General features: G+C 44.3%; 1 protein-coding gene across 1 annotated transcript in view; it reads left to right on the top strand.

Annotated features, from left to right (window-relative positions):
* Window positions 1-2,989: 2,989 nt before the first annotated feature.
* Window positions 2,990-24,619, top strand: part of USP25 (ubiquitin specific peptidase 25) — a 94,253-nt gene continuing 72,623 nt past the window's right edge. Inside the window, exon 1 of the mRNA XM_054165753.1 lies at window positions 2,990-3,133. Coding sequence (XP_054021728.1) covers window positions 3,089-3,133 — 45 coding nt within the window. The 5' untranslated portion in view covers window positions 2,990-3,088. The remainder of the gene's footprint in view (window positions 3,134-24,619) is intronic.

Genomic DNA, 24,619 nt, shown 5'->3' with positions numbered 1-24,619 from the left:
GTTTGGAACACAAGCCCTATGAGGAGAGGCTGAGGGAGCTGGGGTTGCTTAGCCTGGAGAGGAAGAGACTCAGGGGTGACCTTATTGCTCTCTACAACTACCTGAAGGGAGGTTGTAGACAGGCGGATGTTCGTCTCTTCTCCCAGGCAGCCAGTACCAGAACAAGAGGACACAGTCTCAGGCTGCACCAGGGGAGGTTTAGGCTGGAGGTTAGGAGGAAGTTTTACACAGAGATAGTGATTGGCCATTGGAATGGGCTGCCTGAGGAGGTGGTGGAGTCACCATCACTGGAGATGTTCAGGAAGAGACTTGATAGGGTGCTTGGTGCCATGGTTTAGTTGGTTGGGTGGGTTGGATTGGTTGATGGGTTGGATGCGATGATCTTGAAGGTCTCTTCCAACCTGGTCTATTCTATTCTATTCTATTCTATTCTATTCTATTCTATTCTATTCTATTCTATTCTATTCCATTCCATTCCATTCCATTCTATTCTATTCTATTCTATTCGGATGGTACTTTGTCATCCTACCCTGATTGGAAGCAAATTGGACAAGAAGTAAAATTTCTTTCCAACACTCTTTATGGAAACTTTCCATGTCTTGGGGAAGCTATTCCATTGAGTTAAATGGAACAGAGAAAAGACTTGAAAAACTAATTGCTAGACAAATAGATTTAGTTCAAATTGCAGCAAACATTTTCAAACAGTACAAGCACCGATTAAAATCATCTCAACACAGCGTGGCCTATGTGAAAAACCCAATGTGGAAGCTTCAACATTGTATGAGAAAAAGCATGGCTCTACATTGTAAGAGGACAGAGGAAGTGATGCAGCACTCTGTGCAACAGAAAACTTAAAATAATTCCCAGACTACTGCTTTTTTCTTTCTTACAAGCACCCATCAGTCTGAGCAGAGATAATTTCTGATCTTATTCCCCCCCCCAAAAGTAATTTAAAAGCTATTTCTGATTTCATTATATTATCTGCAAAGTTTCTTACTTCTCACACAATAAATCCTTTGGGAACATTAATTTTAAATATCACCTTGTATACTGCTGCATGTAAGGAAAAAAAACATTAAACCTGATACAATCTATGAGCAACAAACCTTAGAAGAGCAAGTATTGATCAGACTGCAACATCTGCTGCACAGAAGCTACAGTGAAATAAGACAACAGTTGCAGGTTGTCAGGAGCTGTGCAAAAAATTGTGTTTTACTTGAAGTCCAAAGTCTTGCAGCAGCATTATTAACTGATAATCTCACCTTTAAAGATTCCTGCTCTGCTTTGGGAAAAGGGGGGGAATTGAATTAGAGACTGGTAAATATAAGCCTATGTGTGATGATAGACAAGCAGTAACCACAATTCATTTTGTTGTATTAGGTCCCAGCTCATGACTTCCAGATACTTAGGGCTATCAGTGCACGCAGCTCTCAGCTTTTGCTACAGACCAAGTTTCCTTGTCTTGAGAAGCCAAACCGGGATGCAGCTATTTGCACCTGCTATTATTTGTGCACGTATCCAAAATGTAGCTTCCTCTGCAGCTCTGCACCTGCTTCTGTTGAAATGCACTCTGAATGGCCTAGCAATCCCAGAACTTCACAAGGCTAGCTTTTCCCTGCTTGTGCTGATTCTAGGAACTGAGTCCTTTTACTTCTTTTTCTTGAGGTCACAGAGCAGAGCAACAGGGGGAGAATCTCACTCCTAATACCATTTATCTGCGATGCCAAAATTCACTGAGAGTTGCTGACACCTGAAATCCTGCCCATATTTTATTCAACAGTTAAATCATTAAGGATGTTCCCATTTAATCTGAATGCTGAATCCCATCACCTCACAGCTCACTCTGTTAAACCCAAACGGAGAGAGGAAGATCTGCAACTTCCATGTAAACATGAGGGGGAAAAAAAATCATTGTGAGCATGACATAACACTGGAACAGGCAGCGCAGCAGGATTGGGGTGTGGGGAGGGATGGTCTACCTCTCTGGAGATACTCAAAACTCGCCTGGATGCGTTCCTGTGTGATCTGGTATAGCTTACCCTGCTCTGGCAGGAGAGTTGGACTAGATGATCTCTTGAGGTCCCTTCTAACCCTTAACACTATGTGATTCCGTGAACTTTAAGTGCCCTTTGGTGCCAAGGTTTATTGTCGGTATTTGCAGACAGCGCTGGACCTGGTCAGAAATTTCATGCAAAACCCCGGGAAAGCGTCGGGCTCTCGAAGCCGAAACACCTCTGACTGCCAGACCGGCATGACGGCAGGGCAGGCCACCCCATAGCTCCTGAGCCCTGGGAGTAACTTGCACCCAGTCTACACATCCCCAGGGCGTGGTGCAGCTCTCCGTAAGAAGCGAGCCGCTTTGGGTTTCACCGCCGTGACCAGACCACGGCTTCCCTGGGCGGCCGCTGCAGAACTGGGGAAACTCCGATTTCCTACGGAACGCTGTGCGAAGGAGCTGCCCCTGCCGCGGGCGGAGGACAGCCCGCAGCCGGCGGAGGACGAGAGGTCCTCCCAGACGGTGCGGCTCCGGGGCACCCAGTAGCTCAGCGGGACCGGGCCTCTCCCACTGGGACTAATGCTAGGCTAGTGCTGTCCCGCATGGACGGACATGACCGCTAAGATGGAGGCGGCCGGTCTAAATACCGCGGGAAAGGGGCAGAGCAGTACCAGTCCCGTCGACGGCGAGCGAAAGGGGAAGTCGCGGCGGTGCCGGCAGGCGGGCTCCGCCCGCGGCAGGTGCGCGGGGCGGCGCCGCTAGGGAACCGATGCCGAGCAGCGCTGCCGCGGGCCCGGCCGAGCTGAGGGCGTGGCTGGCGGAGCGGTCGCCGTTCCGAGCACGCTGGGCGGCGGCGGGGGCGGCCGCGCTGGGAGTGACGGCGGGGCCTGAGCGGATCGGCGCTGCCCCATGGCGGCCGTCCGCCTCGGCGGCCCGCCCGCTTGGCGGTGACTCGTGCTCCCCTTCCCGCCCCTCCTCCTGCGCCGTCGCCTCCTCCTGCTCCGCTCGCCCAGCCTGGGCCCGGCCCAGCCGCTGCCGCACGGCGCCGCCGCCCGCCGAGCCCGGGGCGCAGCCGGGAGCCGCGGAGGGGCCATGACGGTGGAGCAGAACGTGCTGCAGCCCGGCGGCGCCGCCAAGGTGAGTGAGACGCCGGCACGGCACGGCCCTGCCTAGCCCGCCGCCCTGCGCCGGCCGCGAGGGCCCGCCCGCTGCGCCAGGGCCCGGGCTGGGAGCTGGCTGTGCGCCCCTCGCCGCGTCCCTGCCCGCCGGCCTTGCCCGGGCCTGGCTCCTACCCCTCCTGGAGCCACTGCTTTCCTGCGCGCCTCTTGCGGCTGCCCCCGCACCCGGCCCCCGCCCCGCCGGCAACTTTTCCCCCACTGCAACCGGGTTGTAGCCTCCCCGCCTCCTCACAAGCCCCTGGGAAGCTTCCCCCGGCTGATGGCGGGGTCTGGCCTAACCTGCACCGCGGCCTCTACCGGCCCCCTTCGTTTTAGCCCCGGACTGGGGCCAGGGCGACCGCGAAGCTGCGGCGGGTGTGCGGCGGGCCGGGCACCGCACAGGGGCGCGGCCGGGCGGCATGGGGCAGCCATCACCCCGGCCCCGGTTCAGCCTCGCTCCGCACCGAATCCTTCTCCCAGCGCCCCGCGTTCCGGGGGAGACCCATGGCTCCCAAGACGGCGAGCAAGGAGCAGTCCCGGACTGGGACGGCGCCGGGCCCCCGAGCGGGCCTATTGCACTTGCAGGACCGGGACCCCAGTCTCTGATAGGGACCGCGGGCCGGTGTGAGTCGTGGGCCGGGCGGGAGATGCTGCACATGCACGGTGTGATCGCTGCCGGCATCCGTGTCTGCTAAAGGTGAACTCTATTTCCAGCGTGTGACACACAGCACGGCGTGACGTGCTCTTGCTGGAGTGAAAAAGTGCTGGATTAAGGGACTTGTATTAATATGCACCATGAAATGAGGTTAAGTGAACGGCAGCATTTACTGTGCACCAGGAATTGCTGAAAAATGTTTATATATAAAAAAGGACACCTTCTACAGCTCTTTTTTGCTTGACTTGAATGTCTGTTCTTCCCTGTTGTGTTTTGGGTTTTTTTCTTTATGGCATGCAATGTTTTTATAAGAGGATAAAGATATTTGTACTTTTGTATAGTCAGTGTGGAAGTTTGATAGCTCCACTCTTAAGAGTGTACAGTGAGAATATGGTGATTGAGGTATAATGGGTTAAAATGGTCCAACTTGAATTCAAGAAGCTCATTTGGAGATATAGGCATGTCTTGCCAAAGACTGCTATCATCGTTGGAAGTAGTTAGCACTGATTTTGCCCACTTCAGCAGGAAGGGAAGGGCTGAACAGACTAATTTTGTTGCTTTTTTCCTCAGTTGGTAATCTTTTCAGTTGGGCTGTGCTAGCAGGCTAATGTAGCAGAGATTTGCTGGCAGGGTTCATGGTATGTGTGTGTCTTCTGTGTTCAACAACTTCATTTGTTGCTGCTGTGCAGCTGACAGCTTTAGCGAGCAAGGTTATCTTTTACAAAACCTGTTGTTGATGGTTCACTTCCTTAATATCCCTTATCCTATCAGATACTCTGTTTCATAATACCAGATGACTCTAGTCAGAGCTGCCCGTTGGCACTTTCTGAAGTCTGAAAAATATATGTTGCAGTTGTCAGCTAAGCTGCTGCTTGCAGGTCAGTGGTTCAGGAATATTTCACTTTGAAATCGAGAATAATCGTAAAGGGTTGATTGTGGTAAATTCCGTGGTAATCCACGCTGCAGTAAGAACTGAAATTAGCGGCAGTTCCAAAGTTCTAATCAGCATCTACGGGTAATGGGTGCTTGTCTAAGTGTCTAACAAGGATTTTTCATGACAGGGATTTTCTTTTTCATTCCTGTGGCATTACCTGATGATTATCTGAAATGCCTTATTACCCACTTTATCCCTGTTTGCATACTGGGACAGAGGGCAGGCCAATCTTGAGAATATTTTGCAAAAACATACTATTTGACTCCAAAGTAAGTATCTCTCTGCTTAATGAGACTAAGGAATAACGAATTGAATGCCAAGCTTTAACGTTGTTCACCTTGTTTGCATTTAAGAAGAAAAATTGTGAAAGTACAGTGGACTGATGTGTGATTGAAAGGTGGAGAGGTTACCATGCCACTAACTCATCATCTTCCCTCAAAAAAAGGGAAATCCCATGCTACACAAATAACAAGAGTTTGTTGTGGAAGCCTCAAAGTTTGTCATGATTGTTTTCTCTTAGTCTGAAGAAACTCAGCATACCTTATTCAGAACTGTGGTTCCCAACATTGTTCATCAAGTGTTTTCTTACTGTCATACAGGAAGTATGTGTCAAACTTCAACAGCACTTGGAGATGTAGATTTGTATTACTAAGTGCTCTAACTGCAAACAACCCATTTCCCACTGAAGCTATCTTTAGTTTATGGTGTAGTTAAGGCATTTGGATTAGGTGGAAAGAAAGATTTCTCTTTCATATTTACTGGTCATCTTGACTCCTAGGTAAGCTTTTATCTTCTGAAGCAGGTAATTAATCTCCATGCTCACAGCTCTTGTGTGCTTCTAACATCATTAGGTTATTTTTGATGTTCATTTTAAGAATAAAGCCAGTAAATAAAGGCAAATGGCTTGGAAAGTTAAAAAAACAAAACACACACACACAAAATCCCACCCCCAAAAAAACAAACCAGAGTAGCTGCTTCTTGTGTTCTGTTTGTATTTCTGTCCAGTAAAATCTCTTTTTGTCAGGCATTTTGCTTCAGAGGAGCTAAGGTGTGCCATGTATGACAATTTTCTTACCAGAGAAAAACCATCTCAGGCTGCCCCCCATGCTGCACAGATCCTTCCCGTGGTTAATGTCCCTTACAAAGCAGGTTCAGCAACAGGGTTTGGGGTGAACAGTGATTTTTCTAGTAACTGGAAGAAACACTGTGGGGGGGTCAGACATGTTTCAGCAGTGTCTCAGTTCTAACTGCTGTGATGGTCGTCTTGGAACAGTAGGTTGAAGAATTCATGTTTTAAAGGCTGACTCTTAGGCCTCTCAGCAGTGTGTATTATCAAGTTCTGCTGCTTTTGGAGAGAGACTGAATGCTGGTTGATACGTGGATTTAAAGTCTTTATCTGTCCTTTGGTTTCCCACACTCGCTGTTATTTCAGACCTATGATTCAGCAGCATATTGGTAGTGTAATCAAAGGAATGATAGAGTAAAGTTAGGTGTGTTAGTTCAGCTTGGTTTTGTGGTGATGTTTTTGTGTTTGTGGGTGGTTTTTTGTTTTGTTTGTTTTAAAAGAAGCACAAATCTTTAAGGCTGTTTACCATTTGAAATAATGCATGGCTTAAAGCAAGGTCTAACACTGCTTCATTTCCCTTGCTCTTTTTTTAGGCGTTCTAAGGGAAAAATTGTGATAGCTTATGTGTCTACTTCTGCTCTGCTCATCCTGTTCATTTGAAACAGATGTTAACGCAGTCCTGAATGTCAGGAGGTGGCTGCAAAGAGTGTCTACTGAGGACTTGGTGTGCAGGGAAGGTATTTTGGGAGTTGTGCTATTTTATATATATATTTCATCTCAATAGGTGGCAATCTTTATAGAATACAGCCTTTAAAAACTTTGTCTTTTGATCAGTCGAGTTCAGGGTTGTTTGATGTACCATTTGCCCAGTGGATCTGAGAGGCTGCAGGCTCCTGCTCTCATGTGGCCAGAGCCCCTCCTGTTCCTGACCAACATGCAGGTGTCCTCTTGAATGTGAGAAATGCATTTGAGGTCACGTAATGAGGATAGGTTGCCTATCTCCCTGCAAACAGGCCGCCTGTTCAGTCACCACCTCACAGCCATTGCTGGCAGTGCCCGTGATGGGGGAATTACAGAGGCACCCAAGGGTGCCCCTGGGGTTCCTGTATGATTTATTGCTCTTTGCTTTCTGTAGTGAAGATGCTGATTTGCAGTTCCCAGCTGGTCATCTGGCAAAAAGCTTGGAACCAAACGTGACATTCCTGATACTCCTTAGCATACAAAGTAACAGAAAAACTGAAGAGCAGTGCCTTCACTTTTGTGTTTTCATGTAGGACTAAATTATTTTAAAAGGCTTTTTGGTTTTGCTTGGTTGGTTGGGCTTTTTTTATTACCGACTTCACACACTTAAAGAACGGAGCTCTTAAAATTCTGAGTGGGGTGGTGGTGTGTGTTGCCAGGACCTGGACCAAAACAGGAAAGTCTTTCCTACTTTCACTGAGTAGAAAAGCCACGTGTGTGGGAACAGCTTTTCTGGGAAACAAAACTATCCTGAGCACTTTCACTTTCTGATCCTTTTGTAATCGTCTGTGATTATGTCAGGATGGGGAAGGTTGCACTGAGTCACAAGGGCTTGTGTGTGTCGATTTTTTTCTTGTATTTAGTGTGTTTTGCTGTTGGTTTTGTTTTGGGTTCTTGGTTTGTTTTAGATGGATGTGTTAAACTTAGCAATCAAAACCCCGTGGCTGTGTTACTGTGTTACTTTCGCAGATAGACACCTGTGCCTTGAAAGTGTTTAGCTTCTCACCTGGAGGACTGTTGACTTGTAGCATCACAATGCGATAGCGAGCCAGAGCATTAGGTGAGTAATGTAGGAGAGGCTGTTGTAACAATGAGTTTCAAACTGATTTTATGAATTCAAGGTAGATTTCACTCTTTTTATCTATTTATTACTTAATTTATCATTAGGAAATAAAGATTGCCTCTGTTAGCTGATGATTATATTTCACCAGTTGGGGTGCTGTTAAAGAAGTCAGTATCTTTCAAGAGTAAAAACTACTTGGCTGGAGTTAAGTATTAGTTTAAATTAAACTAATTTTTGACTTCTGCCAGAGAGCTAAGTGTGAAATAGGTGGGATGCAAAGTGCTGGTTAATAGCTGGTCAAATATCATTAACAGGGGAAAGGCAGTACTATGAACCACAATAGTGAGTTGTGTGTAAAAAGTTCTTCATATTTTTGTTATTTTTTGTTTTGTATTTAAGTCCTAAATGATACTCTTTATTTTTTTAAAAAAAGGGAGAAAGAACAGTGAAAAAGGAATCTAAAGCTGTGAGACTGAAGTAAAGATGAGGTGGTGGGATATGCTTTAGTGCTGCACAGGTAGTTGGGGTATGCCTTTGGTAATGCTAGAAACTCAGGCTTTATGCCAAGTAAAAGGAGATCCTTTTTCCTATTCACTGCATCAGGTTGGCAAATGGCATTTTTTGAGCTTTTGTGAATGCCTGTAACTTGATTTGACAACAATGTGTTCTGAGAAATGGCTGAGTTTTTGATATTACTTACATTAGTGCTGTGCTGAATATGAATGTCATAAGCTGTATTGTGCCAACATGCCTCAGCCAAGCTTGCAGAGAGAGAGTGGATAGCAGCTGTAGTGTGTGCAATGGTTGAGTACAATCACCATCTAAAACGTTGCTTTCTTACAGCATTAACATTTCTACTTGTATTGTGGGCTTTTGACCTCAGTGCTAGATTTATCACTTTTTAACACAGAATCACAGAATGTTAGGCATTGGAAGGGGCCTCCAGAGATAATCGAGACCAACTCCCCTGCCAAAGCAGGATCACCCAGGGTGGGCCACACAGGAATGCATCCAGGCACTTTTTGAAAGCCTCTGGAGAAGGAGACTCCACAGTCTCTCTGGGCAGCCTGTTCCAGTGCTCTGTCACCCTCACCATAAAGAAGTGTCTTCTCATGTTGAGGTGGAACCTCCTGTGTTCTAGCTTGTGCCTGTTGTTCCTTGTCCTGTCACTGGGCACCACCGTAAAGAGACTATCACCTTCATCTTGACACGCACCCTTCAGATATTTACAGATGTTGATTAGATCCCCCTGTCATGGTAGGGCCAAATGGGCCCAGCACAAACCCAGACAGACCCTGATGTGTCTAGATGTGGTCCCCCTCTCCCCACCTCCTTCCTGCAGGAAGTCAGGTTAATGTGGGAAAGGGAGCAAAGGGACAGGACCTAACGTGTCTGGTAAACAAGTTTACTGTTGTGGTAAGAGCACGTGTACTGGCCACTGCTGCCTGACCAGGCCTACGTTTCTGACTTTTATGGCCACAGCCTGGTTGGGTAACTCTGTGGGGGCTTTAGTTGCCCTATTGGCCCAATTGAATCTCAGGCAAGCTATATATACAGGCTAATTTCTAGTCGCCTTCATCTTGCCTTGCTTGAATTGCCTGCTTGAACCTGCCTTGCTTGAAGCTGCCTTGAGTTGCCCAGTCCAGAGCCTGGGATGAAAGCCACGGGCCTACTCACTGGAAGCTAGAGAAGCCATGAGCTTAGGAGCTGGCGCCAGGCCTGCTTCCCCTCGCAACTAGAATTTTGCTGTGCCTCAGTTTACCCAGGACAAAGCAAGAGCCCGTCACAGTAATAGCGTTGTAAACAGCCCACCTCCTGCTGAAGCCAGAGCAGCCCCAAGACCACATGGCATCCCTGCCGGCGACCACCTGTGCCTGGCACGGGAGAGCGCTCCAGAGAGCCTCGATGGCTAATACACAGCAGCAGCACTCCCCTATTCGGGGTAGAACTTTCTGTGAGTAATTAATTCATTGCCTCTTTGGCCTAACAGTTCTTATCGAGTCTTGAGTCTCCACCCCCTGCTGTGGTTGAGTGCCCTTTGCTCCTGGGGATTCAATCTTTCCCTGTTATTCCTACCAGTTTGCTTAGATTGCTAAAAATCATTATGTTGTCTAACTATTGTACATTCCCACTGCAAATAGATATTCTAACCATACATTGAACCTATTTGATAAGTTTGGGCAATTTTTTCATGTTAATAAAAAAGTTAGTAATATTTTATTAATATTATAATAGAATGAACCAGGTTGGAAGAGGCCATTGAGATCGAGTCCAACCCATCATCCAGCACTATCTAATCAACTAAACCATGGCACCAAGTGCTCCATCCAGTCTCTTCCTAAAGACCTCCAGTGATGGTGACTCCACCACCTCCCCGGGCAGCCCATTCCAATGGTTAATGACTCTCTCAGTGAAGAACTTCTTCCTAACATCTAGCCTAAACATCCCCTGGTGCAGCTTGAGACTGTGTCTTCTTGTTCTGGTGCTGGTTGCCTGGGAGAAGAGACCAACCCCCACCTGGCTACAACCTCCCTTCAGGTAGTTGTAGAGAGCAATAAGGTCTGCCCTGAGCCTCCTCTTCTCCAGGCTAAGCAACCCCAGCTCCCTCAGCCTCTCCTCATAGGGCCATATTGTTAATATCTTAATCATAAATTCAAATAAATTCCTTAACACCCCTCTCAGCCTTCTCTTTCAAGACTAAATAACCCCAGTTCTCTGAGTCTTTCTTCATAGGAGAGGTGTTCAAGTCCCTATCACTAGATTTCCTTAGAACTTCAAAACTTGCAATGCACTAAAGGGCTCTACAGACAATCAATGGAAAATTTTTATGAAACTTCCTTTTGATTAATTCTGTCCATACCACCTTTCTGCTCTGCATTACCACCCTAGTTTTCAGAAGTGAGTAAAGGGAATGTAAGTCTATCTCTTAGCTGCAACGGCTTACACCTTCTTGCCTGCTGCCTGTTTAGGGTGAGTACACTGGCTTGTGATCTGGGGTGGCAGAAGTGTTGTGCTACCTTCTGCTGATAGCTGCAGAGCTGTATCTTCTGGTAGAGGGATGTTTTTAATAATGCTATGCTACATATTAGTTTTCCTGGTGAATGTGGTGCATGAGCTGTGGTGTTGGGGTTTAATGTGAATGAGATGTTAAGCAACATTTTGAGTCAGTATTGAGATTCCCATGCTATGAAGGAAGAATTGGATCCTAAGTATAAAGAACAGCTTGACATACAGTGTTGTGACTTCAGTCATCTGAGGCAGGCCTTGTGAGTTCTTATGTGTTTAATTATGGACTGATTTTTCATGTATTTAGTAACACTACTGATTCCAAGCATTTGAAAATCATAAAATATTTGATTTATTTAGATGTGGACTCTTGCAATATGAGAAGGCACTGATACTTGTTTTCAGTTGGGGTTTGTAGTTTTCATTCCTTTGAAAATGTCACTAGCTGTTCTTTGCCGTAATGGATGAAATTCAAGAGCACCTTTAAAGCCATTAGCATGAGCGTTTTCCTGAAACATGGTGTTCCCTGACGATGGGACTTTAACAGCAACAACACTGTTACAAGAGGTTGACAACTCTGAGTCTCCACAGTGTTAAGCTCTGAAGTAAGGATGTTAGAGAGGTGGAATACAAAGAATTTAAGCCCTGAAACAGCTTGTAGGCTGTAGAGCAAATATGTTAAGTCTGGAAACGTCACCTGACACAGATTTGTATATGTAAACCACAAATTCTAATGGTTGTTATTCTGAAATACACAGCTTTGGCTTGATGCTTTTGTGTATAGCAGACTTCTGTGTTGTTTTAACTGATGGATTCTTCATGTAAAAAAAGACATTATACCTCACACAACATTTGTTTTTAAATGTTTGTTATCAACTATTTGGCAATAATCAAGCTCATCAAAGTTTACATGTCAAGCAAATGCAGGTTATCCTTGTAATATCCTTGACTAAAGCTTTTTTTCCCTTTTTCTTTATTAGCCATGAGGTATTTTTAATCTTTACAGTAAACACATCTAGACAAGAATAATGTATTTAGTAAAAGCTTTTCAGAGAGGTATTAGTGTTTTCAAGGCATGATCCATGGCTATTTAAGTTTAATTGACACTTAGAGTGTCAATTAGAGTAATCACTGAGTGTCACTTAGAGTAGAATTAACTAGGGTGGAAAAGACCTTTGAGATCATCAAATCCAACCTATCATCCAACACTATCTAATCAACTAAACCATGGCACCAAGCACCCCATCCAGTGTCTTCCTACAGACCTCCAGTGATGGTGACTCCACCACCTCCCTGGGCAGCACATTGCAATGCCTAATCACTCTTTCTATGAAGAATTGCTTCCTAACATCCAGCCTAAACCTCCCCATGGGCAGCTTGAGACTGTGTCCTCTTGTTCTGTTGGTGTTTGCCTGAGAGAAGAGACCAACCCCCACCTGGCTACAATCTTAGAATAAAATAGAATAAACCAGGTTGGAAGAGACCTTCAAGCTCATCGAGTCCAACCTATCATCCAATGCCATCTAATCAACTAAACCATGGCACCAAGCACCCCATCAAGTCACCTCCTAAACACCTCCAATGATGGTGACTCCACCACCTCCCTGGGCAGCACATTCCATTCCATTTTACCTTAGTCTGGGCAGAACTTGTTGAAATGAATGTGATACAATGGCATTATATGCCTCTGCTGCTCCTTCTTACCAACTGATGTGTCATTGCTTTGCACCCCATGCTCTTTAATTGTAACAGATGGTCTGAGTGTGAGGAGCAGAGGTTTTGAATTGTGAATTGCATAGATAGATTTAATAGCTGCTATTATATTTGAAGAATAGTAAATACTACACTTGAGCTTGTGCATGATTTTTTTTTGTGATAGGCAGGTTCTGCTCGCTGCTGACTTCAGGAAAACTCAGACAGCTATGCTGAAACATTCTTGTTCTTAACCTAAAAATGTCTTTTTCTTAATGTCAATAAAGTTCCAATTAAAAATAAATAAATGATTTTGAGCAGTTGATTTAGCTGTGTTTTTACTGGGATTGAGAAAAAAATAAATAAATTGCAGTGTGGAAATGGAAAACAGAATTCATTTATGTTTCAGTGTATGCTTGGTGTGCTTTGAGAGGGCTTTACAGTAAGCAGCTGGAAAAGGCAGGGTATGCACAGGCAAGTGGCATTCTTCATTCAGAAGAGGAGATGGCAAGAGCAGGCTCCTACTCCACTTTTCCTTTTGTGTTCATTTTCATTTTATTCCTCTGAAAAAGGAATTTCTCCTGGGACCACAGCTGCTGGAAATACACTTAAAAAAATTAGAATAGAACAGAATAGAATAAACCAGGTTGGAAGAGACCTTCAAGATCACCGTGTCCAACCTATCATCCAACACCATCCAACCAACTAAACCATGCAACCAAGCAAATTTTTAACACTTTCTCAAATGCATGGGTATCAGTGCTGTGCTTGGGGAAAAGAGTATTGTTTCATCTTTTCCCAAAAACCTTGTGATATTACAGAGAAGCATTTCTGTATTTTGCAAATCATAGAATCAATAAGGTTGGAAAAGACCTCAAGGTCATCAAGTCCAACCTCTCCCCCAGCACCTCATGACTGCTAAACCATGGCACCAAGTGCCATGTCCAGTCCCCTCTTGAACACCTCCAGGGATGGTGACTCCACCACCTCCCTGGGCAGCACATTCTAATGGCTAACAACTTTCTCTGTGAAGAACTTTCTCCTCAAGCCCAAACCTCCCCTGGCACAACTTGAGACTGTGTCCTCTTGTTCTGGTGCTGGTTGCCTGGGAGAAGAGACCAACCCCCACCTGTCTACAACCTCCCTTCAGATAGTTGTGGAGAGCAATAAGGTCTCCCCTGAGCCTTCTCTTCTCCAGGCTAAACAATCCCAGCTCCCTCAGCCTCTCCTCACAGGGCTGTGCTTGAGGCCTCTCCCCAGCCTCGTTGCCCTTCTCTGGACACACTCAGGAGTCTCAATGATCTTAAAATGAGGGGCTCAGAACTGGACACAGTATTTTGACTTTTGCTTTGTCTTGGTGTCACAGAGTCATGGGAAAATATTTACAAGCTTAAAAACTTTCTTTTTTATATGATTATTTTCTGAGAAACTTAAATAAACAACCCCAAGTCGCCTTTGGACAGCTTGCAGAGTTGTTTCCCTTCTATTTTTCCGTTCTTTTCCCTTAGCTGTGTTCCTCCTTGACATCTTTCTTCAAATTCTGCTTGTCTCATGTAATTTCTCACCTGTTTGAGGACCATGCTCTTGTAGTTGGGAGACTTTTCCACTGCCATTTTCTTTTCTTACATTAGAACCTTTTAATTATTTAATGGTGGTAATGGTGTTTTTGTAATTCAAAAACCTAACTACAACTTCTTTTTTTTCCTTTCCTTTAGTGGGATACTAGAACTAGTCTCCTCTTTCTGTGTTCCTTTACTTGTTTGGAAATTAAAAATTAATCAACATCTTACTTTGAAAAGTTCTCCCTAGTCTTGTGTGTATTGTATGGGACTTGGTGCTGAAAGCCATAGAGTATCTTCTCGTGACAACCCTGGACTGGCCATAATTGTCCCCTTGCCTAGCACTGCCTGAGCTGCTTTTTTGGGTACAGTGCTGAGTGACCTCTGGATTTATCTGTGGTGAAGATAAACAGATTTCCTCATCATCACCAGTTCCAGCTCTTGCAAATGTGGCATAGTATCATAGTATCAGTCAGGGTTGGAAGGGACCACAAGGATCATCTAGTTCCAACCCCCCTGCCATGGGCAGGGACACCCCACACTAGATCAGGCTGGCCAGAGCCTCATCCAGCCTGGTCTTAAACACCTCCAGTGATGGGGCCCAAACCACCTCCCTGGACAACCCATTCCAGGGCTTCACCACTCTCATGGTGAAGAACTTCCTCCTCACCTCCAGCCTGAATCTCCCCACCTCCAGCTTCATTCCATTCCCCCTAGTCCTATCACTACCTGAGATCCTGAGAAGTCCCTCCCCAGCCTGCTTGTAGGCCCCCTTCAGATACTGGAGGGCCACAATTAGAATTAGAATATTGATAGGAAGTTTTTTTCTGGGGTCGATTTCAAGACTGGTAAAAGCTACCAACTTCCTAGTGCTGACTGAGGGGGGGTGTGTGCAGTGTACAGACTGCAGTGTTGCTATAGGAAGGAGTTTGCAGCTGCCTGCTCTCTCCTGCAAAGATGTGGAAGATTGCTTCATGACCTTACTGAGTAGAACTGAGTTGGAAATTTTGCTTGTTGGAAGTTGTCATAGGTTTCTGGAGACCATGTCCTCCCATATTAGAGGACATACATGTTCAGCTTTCCTGGGAGCTGAGGCAAATGTGCATTTCAAAATTGGGTAATTCAAAGCCCCTTTAAAAAAATACCCAAAGATTCTCAAGCTTGTCTCTTTCTCCTTGAAAGAAAATGGCTGAGAAAGTGTCTGTGGCCCTCTGTGGAGTGCACTGCTGCATTTAGTGTTTGATTGTGAGGGAGTAAAATGACATGGAACAAATCTCAGCACCTCTTTAAATACTGTAGTGTCTCCATTGTGTTTGAGCTTCATTTGAATTCTAATGTTGCTTGTGTCTGTTGAGGCTATTACCTAATGCAGATGAAAGCTGCTTGCTGACCTTCATAGGCTGGCAGGCTGTGGTGTTCCAGTGGGCTTTCTGCAGAGATGCAGCACATGCCAGCAGCTTCCTGGCACTTCTGTCAGAAACCTGTCACCTTGCAGGGAGCCTCTTAGATACTGCCCTGGATTTTAGGGTACCGTTATCTGTAGTCATGTTCTTCTGCAGAGTTTAATTTATCCCTCTTTCCCCCCAAGTTCACAGTCTGTGTCTCTTCACAGGAGTTTTTAAAATGATTAGTAGGGGCCAGGATAAGGTTAAATACTTTCACTGAATGTTTCAAATAATGGTGCATAACTTCTCTGATGGAATTTCTTCTGGTAATGTACCACAGTTTAAAAGTTGGGGTGAGGAAGCTCAATTGAGGCTTCAGGAAGAGTTAATCTTTGAATGACCTACCTGCAGTGGGTTTGAGCTGCTCCCTTCTGCTCTTCCTCCCTAGTCCTCTGTGTAGGTCTCACCTAATTTCTTTCAGCCCAGGAAATGGGCAGCAGCAGACAACATGGTCAGGAGCTGCATGGGAGCTGGCCAAACTGCTTGGTACAGCTTCTGGAGCCCAGGGGTGCTGCCAGGGGTGTTGAGCCCTGGGGCTGGGCTGAGCTGCTGGAGGTGGTGTCAGGCAACCAGGGCTGTTGGTCTGAAGAGACAGGAAGGTGAATGTGTCTGGTTATGTCCCCACTCTGGGATTACAAGGCCCATTTCTGTAGGGAATCAGTGTAGTGATTTTTAAATTCATGTTTCTTTTTAAATTGGCCTAAATGGAAAAGGCTTCATTGAAAGGCTTTCTCTGATTTCCCCTACCCACCCCCCCATCCTCCTCAAAGTAGACAGCTGAGCTCTTTGCCCAGATGTGACCCTGTTATTGAATACCATGAACTCTTGGTAATATAGACCTTTTATTTATGATTTCTGTGCTGTGCTAGTCTCAATTTTCTGTGAAAAGTTTGTTTATGAAATCTTCCCTGGTGTCACTTCACTAGGATGTGTAGTGGAGGTGTTTGAAGTGAGGTGGGCTCTTTGATACCATTAGCAGTTGCAGTAATTGAAGTCTTCCTGGATGTGAATACTTAAACCAGGAAGTGGAGAACAGCATACAGGGTTTCAGCCAGTGGGCCTGAGCGTGTGAGTTAACTGGTGTGCAGCTTGGAGCACCAAGGCACACCAGGAGCATTAGATCCCTGTTAAATTATGAATTTATATACACACACACACACACACACACATATACACATCTCCTCGGAGTAAGTTTTCTGTGGTAGTGCCTAAGTAGGATGAGGGCTGCAGGAGGCTTCCCCTCTGCTTAGTTTCTCTCACTGGATAAAAATGGGGTTAAAATTAGCAGAAACCCAATTCATTCTTGTAAGCTTCTGCACAACAGTTTGGTCCAGTGGAAATAGGCCTCATCTTGGTCTTGTTCTCTCCCTTGTTCCACCCTTGACTCTCACTAAGTCAGCAGAAAATTAATTAAAAGCAAAGAGCAACTTTCTGATGATTTGAGAGCCTGGTCTGGCTTTCAGGTAGTTCAGGCAAGTGACACTTCACAGGGAGGAGTGGCTAGTATCTGGCAACACCAGCCTGGGCTGGCCAGCACTAGCAGGAATCATAGCCTGGGAGGAGCAGTGGACTTGTTAGACACAGCTTGTTGTCTGACAGCCCCTACAAACTGCAGAGGTTGGGATCTGAGGACCTTTGCAGCCTCTGGAGTTGGTTGGTTTCTTCCTACAGGTGTTGTCCTTAATATCACAGCAGTAAAGTGAGAACAGAGGAGATAGCTTGATTTTGTTTTCTTGGGAGCTCTTCTGTGTTGTGCAGAACAGGGTGAGAGTATCATGATGGCTATTTGGGAAAAACAAACCAACCAACCCCAACACCAGCAAACCTGCATAAAAAAGCTAAACACTTGAATGGGCTGGTGAGACTGTCTTCTGCAGTTGAAAGGTAGGTCTTGGCCTTCCACTGACATATAATAAACAAGTGATGAAAGGGCTGTTAAAGATCTCAGATATGAGCCAAAATACCTTGTGTGTGGTGCAGTGGGTTAAACTTTGAGATGCAAAGGAAAATACCTCAAAGGGGAAAGTTAAAACGTGGATCTTAGCAGCATTGTTTAGACCTCAGAAAGACAAGATTTCAGGAACTCTTTAAAAGACACTGAAAATTACATTTTTAATAGCAGCTACAGTAAAATTCTGATCCTTTGGGCAAAAGCCTTCCCTGTAAGGAGAAAGCTTATGTCTTGGTGGTGCTTGCTGGGTAGACACTGTAGAATGTAATGCAGGCATGATGGTAAGTGTCTATGCATGGAAGAAAAAAGGAAACTTTTACAATAGAAAGTAGTGAGGTGTGATACATACACACACAGCTGCATATTTGTCAGCCTCCTTTCTATCTGTATAATGTCACCTGTCATTGAGCCCATTGGTTTTAATTTGCTTGTGCTTGTTGTTGGCAGCGTTTTTGAGGTGAGGGCCTTAATGTGTTGAGGTGGGACTAGGATGTGAACCAAGACTGGAGTGTGCCCTTGGGACATGGCACTACTCAGATGTTGCCCATGAATGGACTCGCTGGAATCCTTCTGATTTGCATATGTAGATTACAGGTACCCTGTGCTGGTGCCACCAGTAGCTAATCCCACATCAGCTTGGTGTAAGGAGCAGCCGCAGTTACTGGAGTGTGAGAACCCAAAGGAAGCTTTATGAGATACACTGTTTTCTGTGGCCATTCCCGTGAATACAACGTGACATTTAGCTTGCATCCAGTTACATTAAAGAACTCACTGGTTTTGTGGCAGCTAATGAATTTTATAGAGCTGCTGTCATTACCACTGGGAATCTCTCTATTGCACTGAGCAGGGTGTGAGAAATCATGAGGGTGGTTTAAAATGCACTCAGGCCTTTGTGCCATTAAACTGATTTGGTCCAGGTAGTGGTTGGCTGAAAGATTCCTGTTGTACAGCGTGTCCTTGTGCTTCCTTGAAGTAAGTCTGCTCTCAGTCCAGTTGCAGGTGTGTAATTACCGCTTCATACAAGCTGCTGCTGTAATTGGCAGGTTTTGGCAGTCAGCATGGAGAGTCCTGGAGTGAAAATCTACAGTCTCTGTGCATGTCCTTTTGCTCTTCACAGGTGATTTTGTCCAAGCCAAAGCTGAAATGCCTTTTTTTATTATTATTATTTGTGTATGTATAAAAATACATCTTTACCTACTTTCTTAGAGGCTTCTCTTTTCATGACTGAACAAAGGGAAACCGAGTTAGCAGATACCAGTAAAGGGAACCTAATTCCACTGTGCTTTAGGATGTACTATAAGAGTGAACATTATAAACTCAGTGCAAAGATTTAATTTGGTTTTTGTGCTTTGCTTTTAAATATATGTATACACACACACACATATACACACTTCTACATTTACATCTTCATGTGTATGTTTTTTCTGCACAGAAAAATCTTGAGTACAGCAAAGGCATGCAACAAAGCCTTCTAGAGCTGACCATTTCTCCCTGTGTTTCAACTTAAGATCTTTGTGGACAGAGTAGTTTTTTATTTGCCTGTTTGGAACTTGACCAACAGTTCATTTAGAAGACAACTGATGTATCTGTGTTGCTGGAAGCCATAATACTCAGTAGTATTTGTAGACCTTTTAACTGTTCATGGGAGGTATGAGTAATGTGGCAGAAAATGACATGCACAGAAGTCATTGATGGTCTTTAGTGTGCTCTTACTTTGTCTGTTAACTATTTTCGTTTGTCTGTCACAGAAACTTAAAGCCTTTTTATAGGGATTTACATTCCTCTAATCTCTGTGTTCTCATTACAGCAACATAACTTCAGGAAACTAGCTTGTTAGCTGCTTGTTTGTAGATTGTGCCTTTAGCAGGTCCTCTCCAGGTAAAATCATACTAGAATTGTCTTTCATATAAAACATTTTGTGCATTGTCATTCAAATTTTCCTCCAACAAATAGCTCTTACAAATCAGAGTTGCACTGGAAAGTAAAATAAGGTGGTTTTGTGTGGAGGGACTGAGTCAGGATGCTGTTCTTAACATTTGCAGTTTTCCCCCTCTTTGTCTGTAGCACAAGTATTCATCCCTTGCAGGGCAGGATTCCCATAGTTGACTTTTGTTGTGTGCTATTTAAATTGTGTGGTGAGGCACTAGGCCTGCTTTTCTCCTCGTAAGGGTTGAGCCATCTCATTTTCTGTGCTTTGAAACTGATGAAGGTTATTCTGTCTCCGAAGTTTGAAAATGCTTGTGTTGCAAACACAAATATTTGGATGTGGCCATGAATAAAGCCAAAACTTCCATGCACTGCTTCAGAAGCCACAGAGATGAGAAAAGAAACAGATCAAAAGGTGGCTGTTTTGTTCCCCCCCAAATTTATCTGCAGTATTATTCAGAATTAGTAAACTTTGGAGATATCCCCTGTCCAAAGAAGCTGTTGTGTAATTTAGCTTTTCTTGCTGGTTTTGATATGTTATCAGAGTTTACAGTACTGTTGTGAAACTAATTTGGGCACAGTATCTTCCTGAACAGATAAGTGTAGCTCCTTTTCTGTTCCACTAGTGCTGGCACAGCTACTGAATATGCTATTGTGTGAGGTTATAAAGCAGATAATCTTAATTGGGCATTTCCTGAGAGGAAGGAAGGAATGGCTGAAAAAGGAAAGCATTGGAAGTAAGGGCATGCATTCCTTATACACAAATTTGGCTTCCATCCAGGAAAATGGGAGAATTTCCTGTTAGTTAAAATCTTCCAAGAGTTGAAAGCTTGGACATACATACTGCATACCTTGGAGAGACAGGAAGGGAGAAGGCTGGGAACAGTTCATGCATGAAAGCCCTGGGGGACTGATAGCTGCCTGATGTGGTGGGATTGAGGGTTGTCAGCAGCTGAATCTCAGGACAGCTATAGCATTAGGGATGGCAAAATGACGTGGGTACAGGCAAATAAGATTCAAAAGTATTGAAGTGGATTTCTTGGCATCAGTGCTTGCACCTATTTCACCAGAGTAGATCTGCTTTTGGAAAGAGAGGTTGCTTGTTAAATTGAACCTTAAAATAGGGGGAATCAGGGAAGAGCTGTTTCTAAAAAAAGATGGCAACATATTTGCTAGTCCTCATAGTTGTGTTCTGAATCTTCCCTCACTGACCTGATTCAATTACCATATATTAACAAGCATTCTAAAAACTAGTATGCCAGAGCCTTAATTGTTCAGCTTTGCTTTAGTGTAAAACGAGCTCTTTTGGGTGTTGTGGAATGAATGAAGATCATGATTAAGTATATTTACGTTAGTGTTTACAGACCCTTGGGGATCTATGTGCTGCCACCACTTCAGCTGAAGTCAGCTCACACTCCAGGAAGGGTAAAACGTCAAGGGTAGATGTAATCAGATGTATTAAATATTAGTTGCAGTTGCATTTATTGGTTGCATTAGAAATTGATGCCCAAACTTCAGTTACTGGTAACAGGAAAAGAATATTTTTTTCTTTTTTTCCTTTTTTTTTTTAAGCCACCCTGTATGCCACAGTAGCATATACTAAAGGAGTATAAGCTTTACCCATTTTGACTTTTGCAGTGCAGTAAAGATGCACTGAATTAAAGTTCCATAAAGAATTAAGTAATGTCAGCTCTCTGAATATGGGTATGATTGTGTTACAGAAACGTCGTCAGTGAATCGAAAAGCAGAAAGAAAATTGACTCTTGACCCCTGATTAATGAATGAGGAAAGGGTTTGATGGTAGTTGCCTGCAATGTCATTTGTAGTAAAAAGACATAGAATTACCTGTTTTAACATAGTTTCATGGATGCAGATGTTGGTCAGTTAGAGGGTAGAAGGGCTCTGCAGAGGGACCTCGACCAACTGGACAGATGGGTGGAGTCTAACAGATGGCATTCAACAAGTCCAAGTGCCAGGTGCTGCACTTTGGCCACAACAACCCCATGCAGAGCTACAGGCTGGGGTCAGAGTGGCTGGAGAGCTCCCAAACAGACAGGGACCTGGGGGTGCTGATTGACAGCTGCCTAAACATGAGCCAGCAGTGTGCCCAAGTGGCCAAGAAGGCCAGTGGCATCCTGGCCTGCATTAGGAATAGTGTGGCCAGCAGGAGGAGGGAAGTCATTGTGCCCCTGTACTCTGCATTGGTTAGGCCACACCTTGAGTCCTGTGTCCAGTTCTGGGCCCCTCAGTTTAAGAAGGACATCGAGACACTTGAATGTGTCCAGAGAAGGGCATCAAGGCTGGTGAGAGGCCTTGAGCACAAGCCCTATGAGGAGAGGCTGAGGGAGCTGGGGTTGTTTAGCCTGGAGAAGAGGAGGCTCAGGGATAACCTCATTGCTCTCTACAACTACCTGAAAGGTGGTTGTAGCCAGGAAGGGGTTGGTCTCTTCTCCCAGGCAACCAGCACCACAACAAGAGGACACAGTCTCAAGCTGCACCAGGGGAAGGTTAGGCTTGAGGTGAGGAGAAAGTTCTTCACAGAGAGAGTCATTCGTCATTGGAATGTGCTGCCCAGGGAGGTGGTGGAGTCGCCGTCCCTGGAGGTGTTCAAGAGGGGATTGGATGTGGCACTTGGTGCCATGATCTAGTCATGAGGTCTGTGGTGACAGGTTAGACTCGATGATCTTTGAGGTCTCTTCCAACCTTAGTCATACTGTGATACTGGGTGACAACATCATCAGTATGACAGTGAAGGAGAAAACCAGGAAAGTTAGGCATACACTTACAATAAAGGCTTGTGCATGGAAAAGATGATGCAGTTATGTCAGATGTGAGAATGAGGAGAGAATGGTGAATGCATGGAAGAGAAGGTCATGCAGTTATGTCAGATGTGAGAGGATGAGGAGAGAATGGTGAATGCATGGAAGAGAAGGTCACCAGCTGAACGGTGCATGAGGGAATTTTTGGATGGCTTATGCAGTTACCAGAACTGTTTCTGAAAACCTATTAGTCTGTTGGCAGGTATTGAGAGAACACATTGATTGAGTAGAAAGAAATTACACTCTTCATTTTTACCTTTTCCCTCCTTCTTCTAGGAAGGGAAGTGTATTGTAGTTCTTTAACTTCTGTGTGATTTGAAATGACTCAGTGAAAGTTTACTGCTGGCTTGTTGACACTTCTCTGAAAAGGCAGTAACATCTGAACTAGGTACTTGTGGTCCCAAAGCAGTTCAGCTCCATTTAAGGTATCCAGGATATCTGGTAATTTTCCTTTTCATTTCTGTCACTTTTAACTAGGATGCTTATGGAGTCTTTGTGTTGTTCACTTAATTACCAGTTAGAAATTTTGGATCTGAATGCCTTAAACATTTGGTCTTAAGTCATATCTTACTGGGAAAGGAGTAGCAGTCGGTCTGGTTCTGATCTGTTACATGTGTATGTCTTTGGTCAGGGGGCCTTGAACAGCAGCAGATTCACACCAGAATGCTGGAATCTGGATAAAAACTACAAATGCCTACATTTATAAGTCACAGCTGTGTTCATAACTTAGCAGCCAATGTTCTGAACTGCTAAGAGATTGTTTGTTGGTAAACTATGTCTCTTCTGTCTTTTCTCAATCAGTAAGAGCAGTGGATATCCTCCAGTCAGCCTTTCCAAGCGTTGCATACATTATGGAAGATACAGAAATTTGTTAAACCTTGTCATAATAATTTATAGTGGAAATATTTCCCATTTTATTAACCACCATGTTGGTAGCAAATACAAAAAGAAATCCATTTTGATGCCATGTTCTACCCTTAAATTGCTCCTGCCAGTTTTAATGTTGTTTTAATTACTTGTCTTATTTCTTTTCTTTTGCTTCTTGCCAGACCCAGGGGCAGGCAAGCAACTTTATAGGGGAAACAAGTCCAGCCTTTGTGCAGTGCTGTGAAATGCAGAGAGTAAACAATGAGGGAATGAGAGATGAGGATAGAGTGGGAGTTTGTTTTCCTGCATCACTTCACTTTTCTTGTGCCAATAGCAGGGGTTTTAGGGATGGGGCGGGGGGGGGAGGCAAGGCCAATTGGATTGTTAGCAGTGTCCCTTAGGATCATAAATGAAGGGAAGACTGTGTATGTAATTCATAAACATCCTGAACTATATGCCTTCTATTTCAACTTATTAGGGCATGAAGTAGTGCCTGCCAGGTTAATTTCACACTGGGGAGTTCAGCATTCATGCAGCTCTTAATTTCCTTCTCTCTACAAAGCTTTGATAAGGAGAGAATAAGGGTATTTGAATATTTGATTCCAAATAATTTGTTTTAAAGAGAAGCATTTTAGAAGTAGCTGCAGGGCAATTACAGTTTTGTTTTGCTTTTAATTGAATTTGTATAGTAAGATGAGAACATTTTTTTTTGCCACTGATAGCAAATATCCTTTTTGTCTACCAAATCAAACCCTGTACTTTTCAAAATCTTCTCTCATTATAGATGAAATTATTGTTTTGAGCTCAGGATGTGGTGGGCAGACAAAAAAGAAAAACCACTTTCAGATGCCGCCAAGCTTTTCTCCTTTTCCCATCAGCCCCAGGAAGAATGGAATTTATTAGTACAAAACAATGGCTAGCCCTCTGTATTTTCAGGGGTTTAATGGTTAAGATGGTTTTAATGGTTAACTGGAGTTCAAGGTTTGTTCCAGCCTAATGCCTGCTCTTTGCTTCTGTGATGTGGTATTTGAGCGTGAACGGAGGGAATCGTCTGTTGGCTCTAAACAGGAGTGGGACCAGGTTTTTGTGGGGAAAACAAAAGGTTCAAAATGCTTATGAAGTGACTATTTCAAAAACCTGAACCTCATTTTCTTTCCTGACTCGAAGTGTTACTTCAGACTCAGTCATGGATGCTCACTGATGTTGTGATTTGGAAGAGCTGGATTCAGCTGTTCTAGAAAAGGGGTTAAGACTAATTCCCAAAGCTTTGCTTCAGCCTCGAGAAGCTCTCTTCTGTGTGGAGGTTTTTACAGGGTTTCTCTTGAAACACCTATATGATCAGTAAAGACAAATACTTATCTTAGTTGTGAGGTTGGAATGGGTGGGAATTTTGTATGTTGAGGAAATAGTGGAGTTGCTAATAATTGGGAGTTGAAGAAATTGTTTTTAGTGGGAGTTCAGTCATCTATTTCTCCTGCTTCCTTTGACGACCAAGCTATGGAGTTTTGTTTGCCTAGGAGGGCCAGTTATGGCTTAAATAGGTTTAAACCGTGTTGGATAAGGTCACCCATCATCAATTTGTCATTTAAATAACCTTACCCACCCTTACCAACCAACCCAACCCATTACACTTGAGAATTAAAAGTGCCCAAGTTGCAAAAACTGAGACAAACTTGAACAGAGAAGGCTATATATACCCTTAAGTGATACAGAACTCTTACATGGAAATAATCTTTAGTGTT

Source organism: Dryobates pubescens, chromosome 12 (genome assembly GCF_014839835.1).
Source record: "Dryobates pubescens isolate bDryPub1 chromosome 12, bDryPub1.pri, whole genome shotgun sequence".
Lineage (NCBI taxonomy): Eukaryota > Metazoa > Chordata > Aves > Piciformes > Picidae > Dryobates > Dryobates pubescens.
The sequence above is the reverse complement of the archived record's forward strand: the minus strand, read 5'-3'. Positions and strand labels throughout refer to the sequence as shown.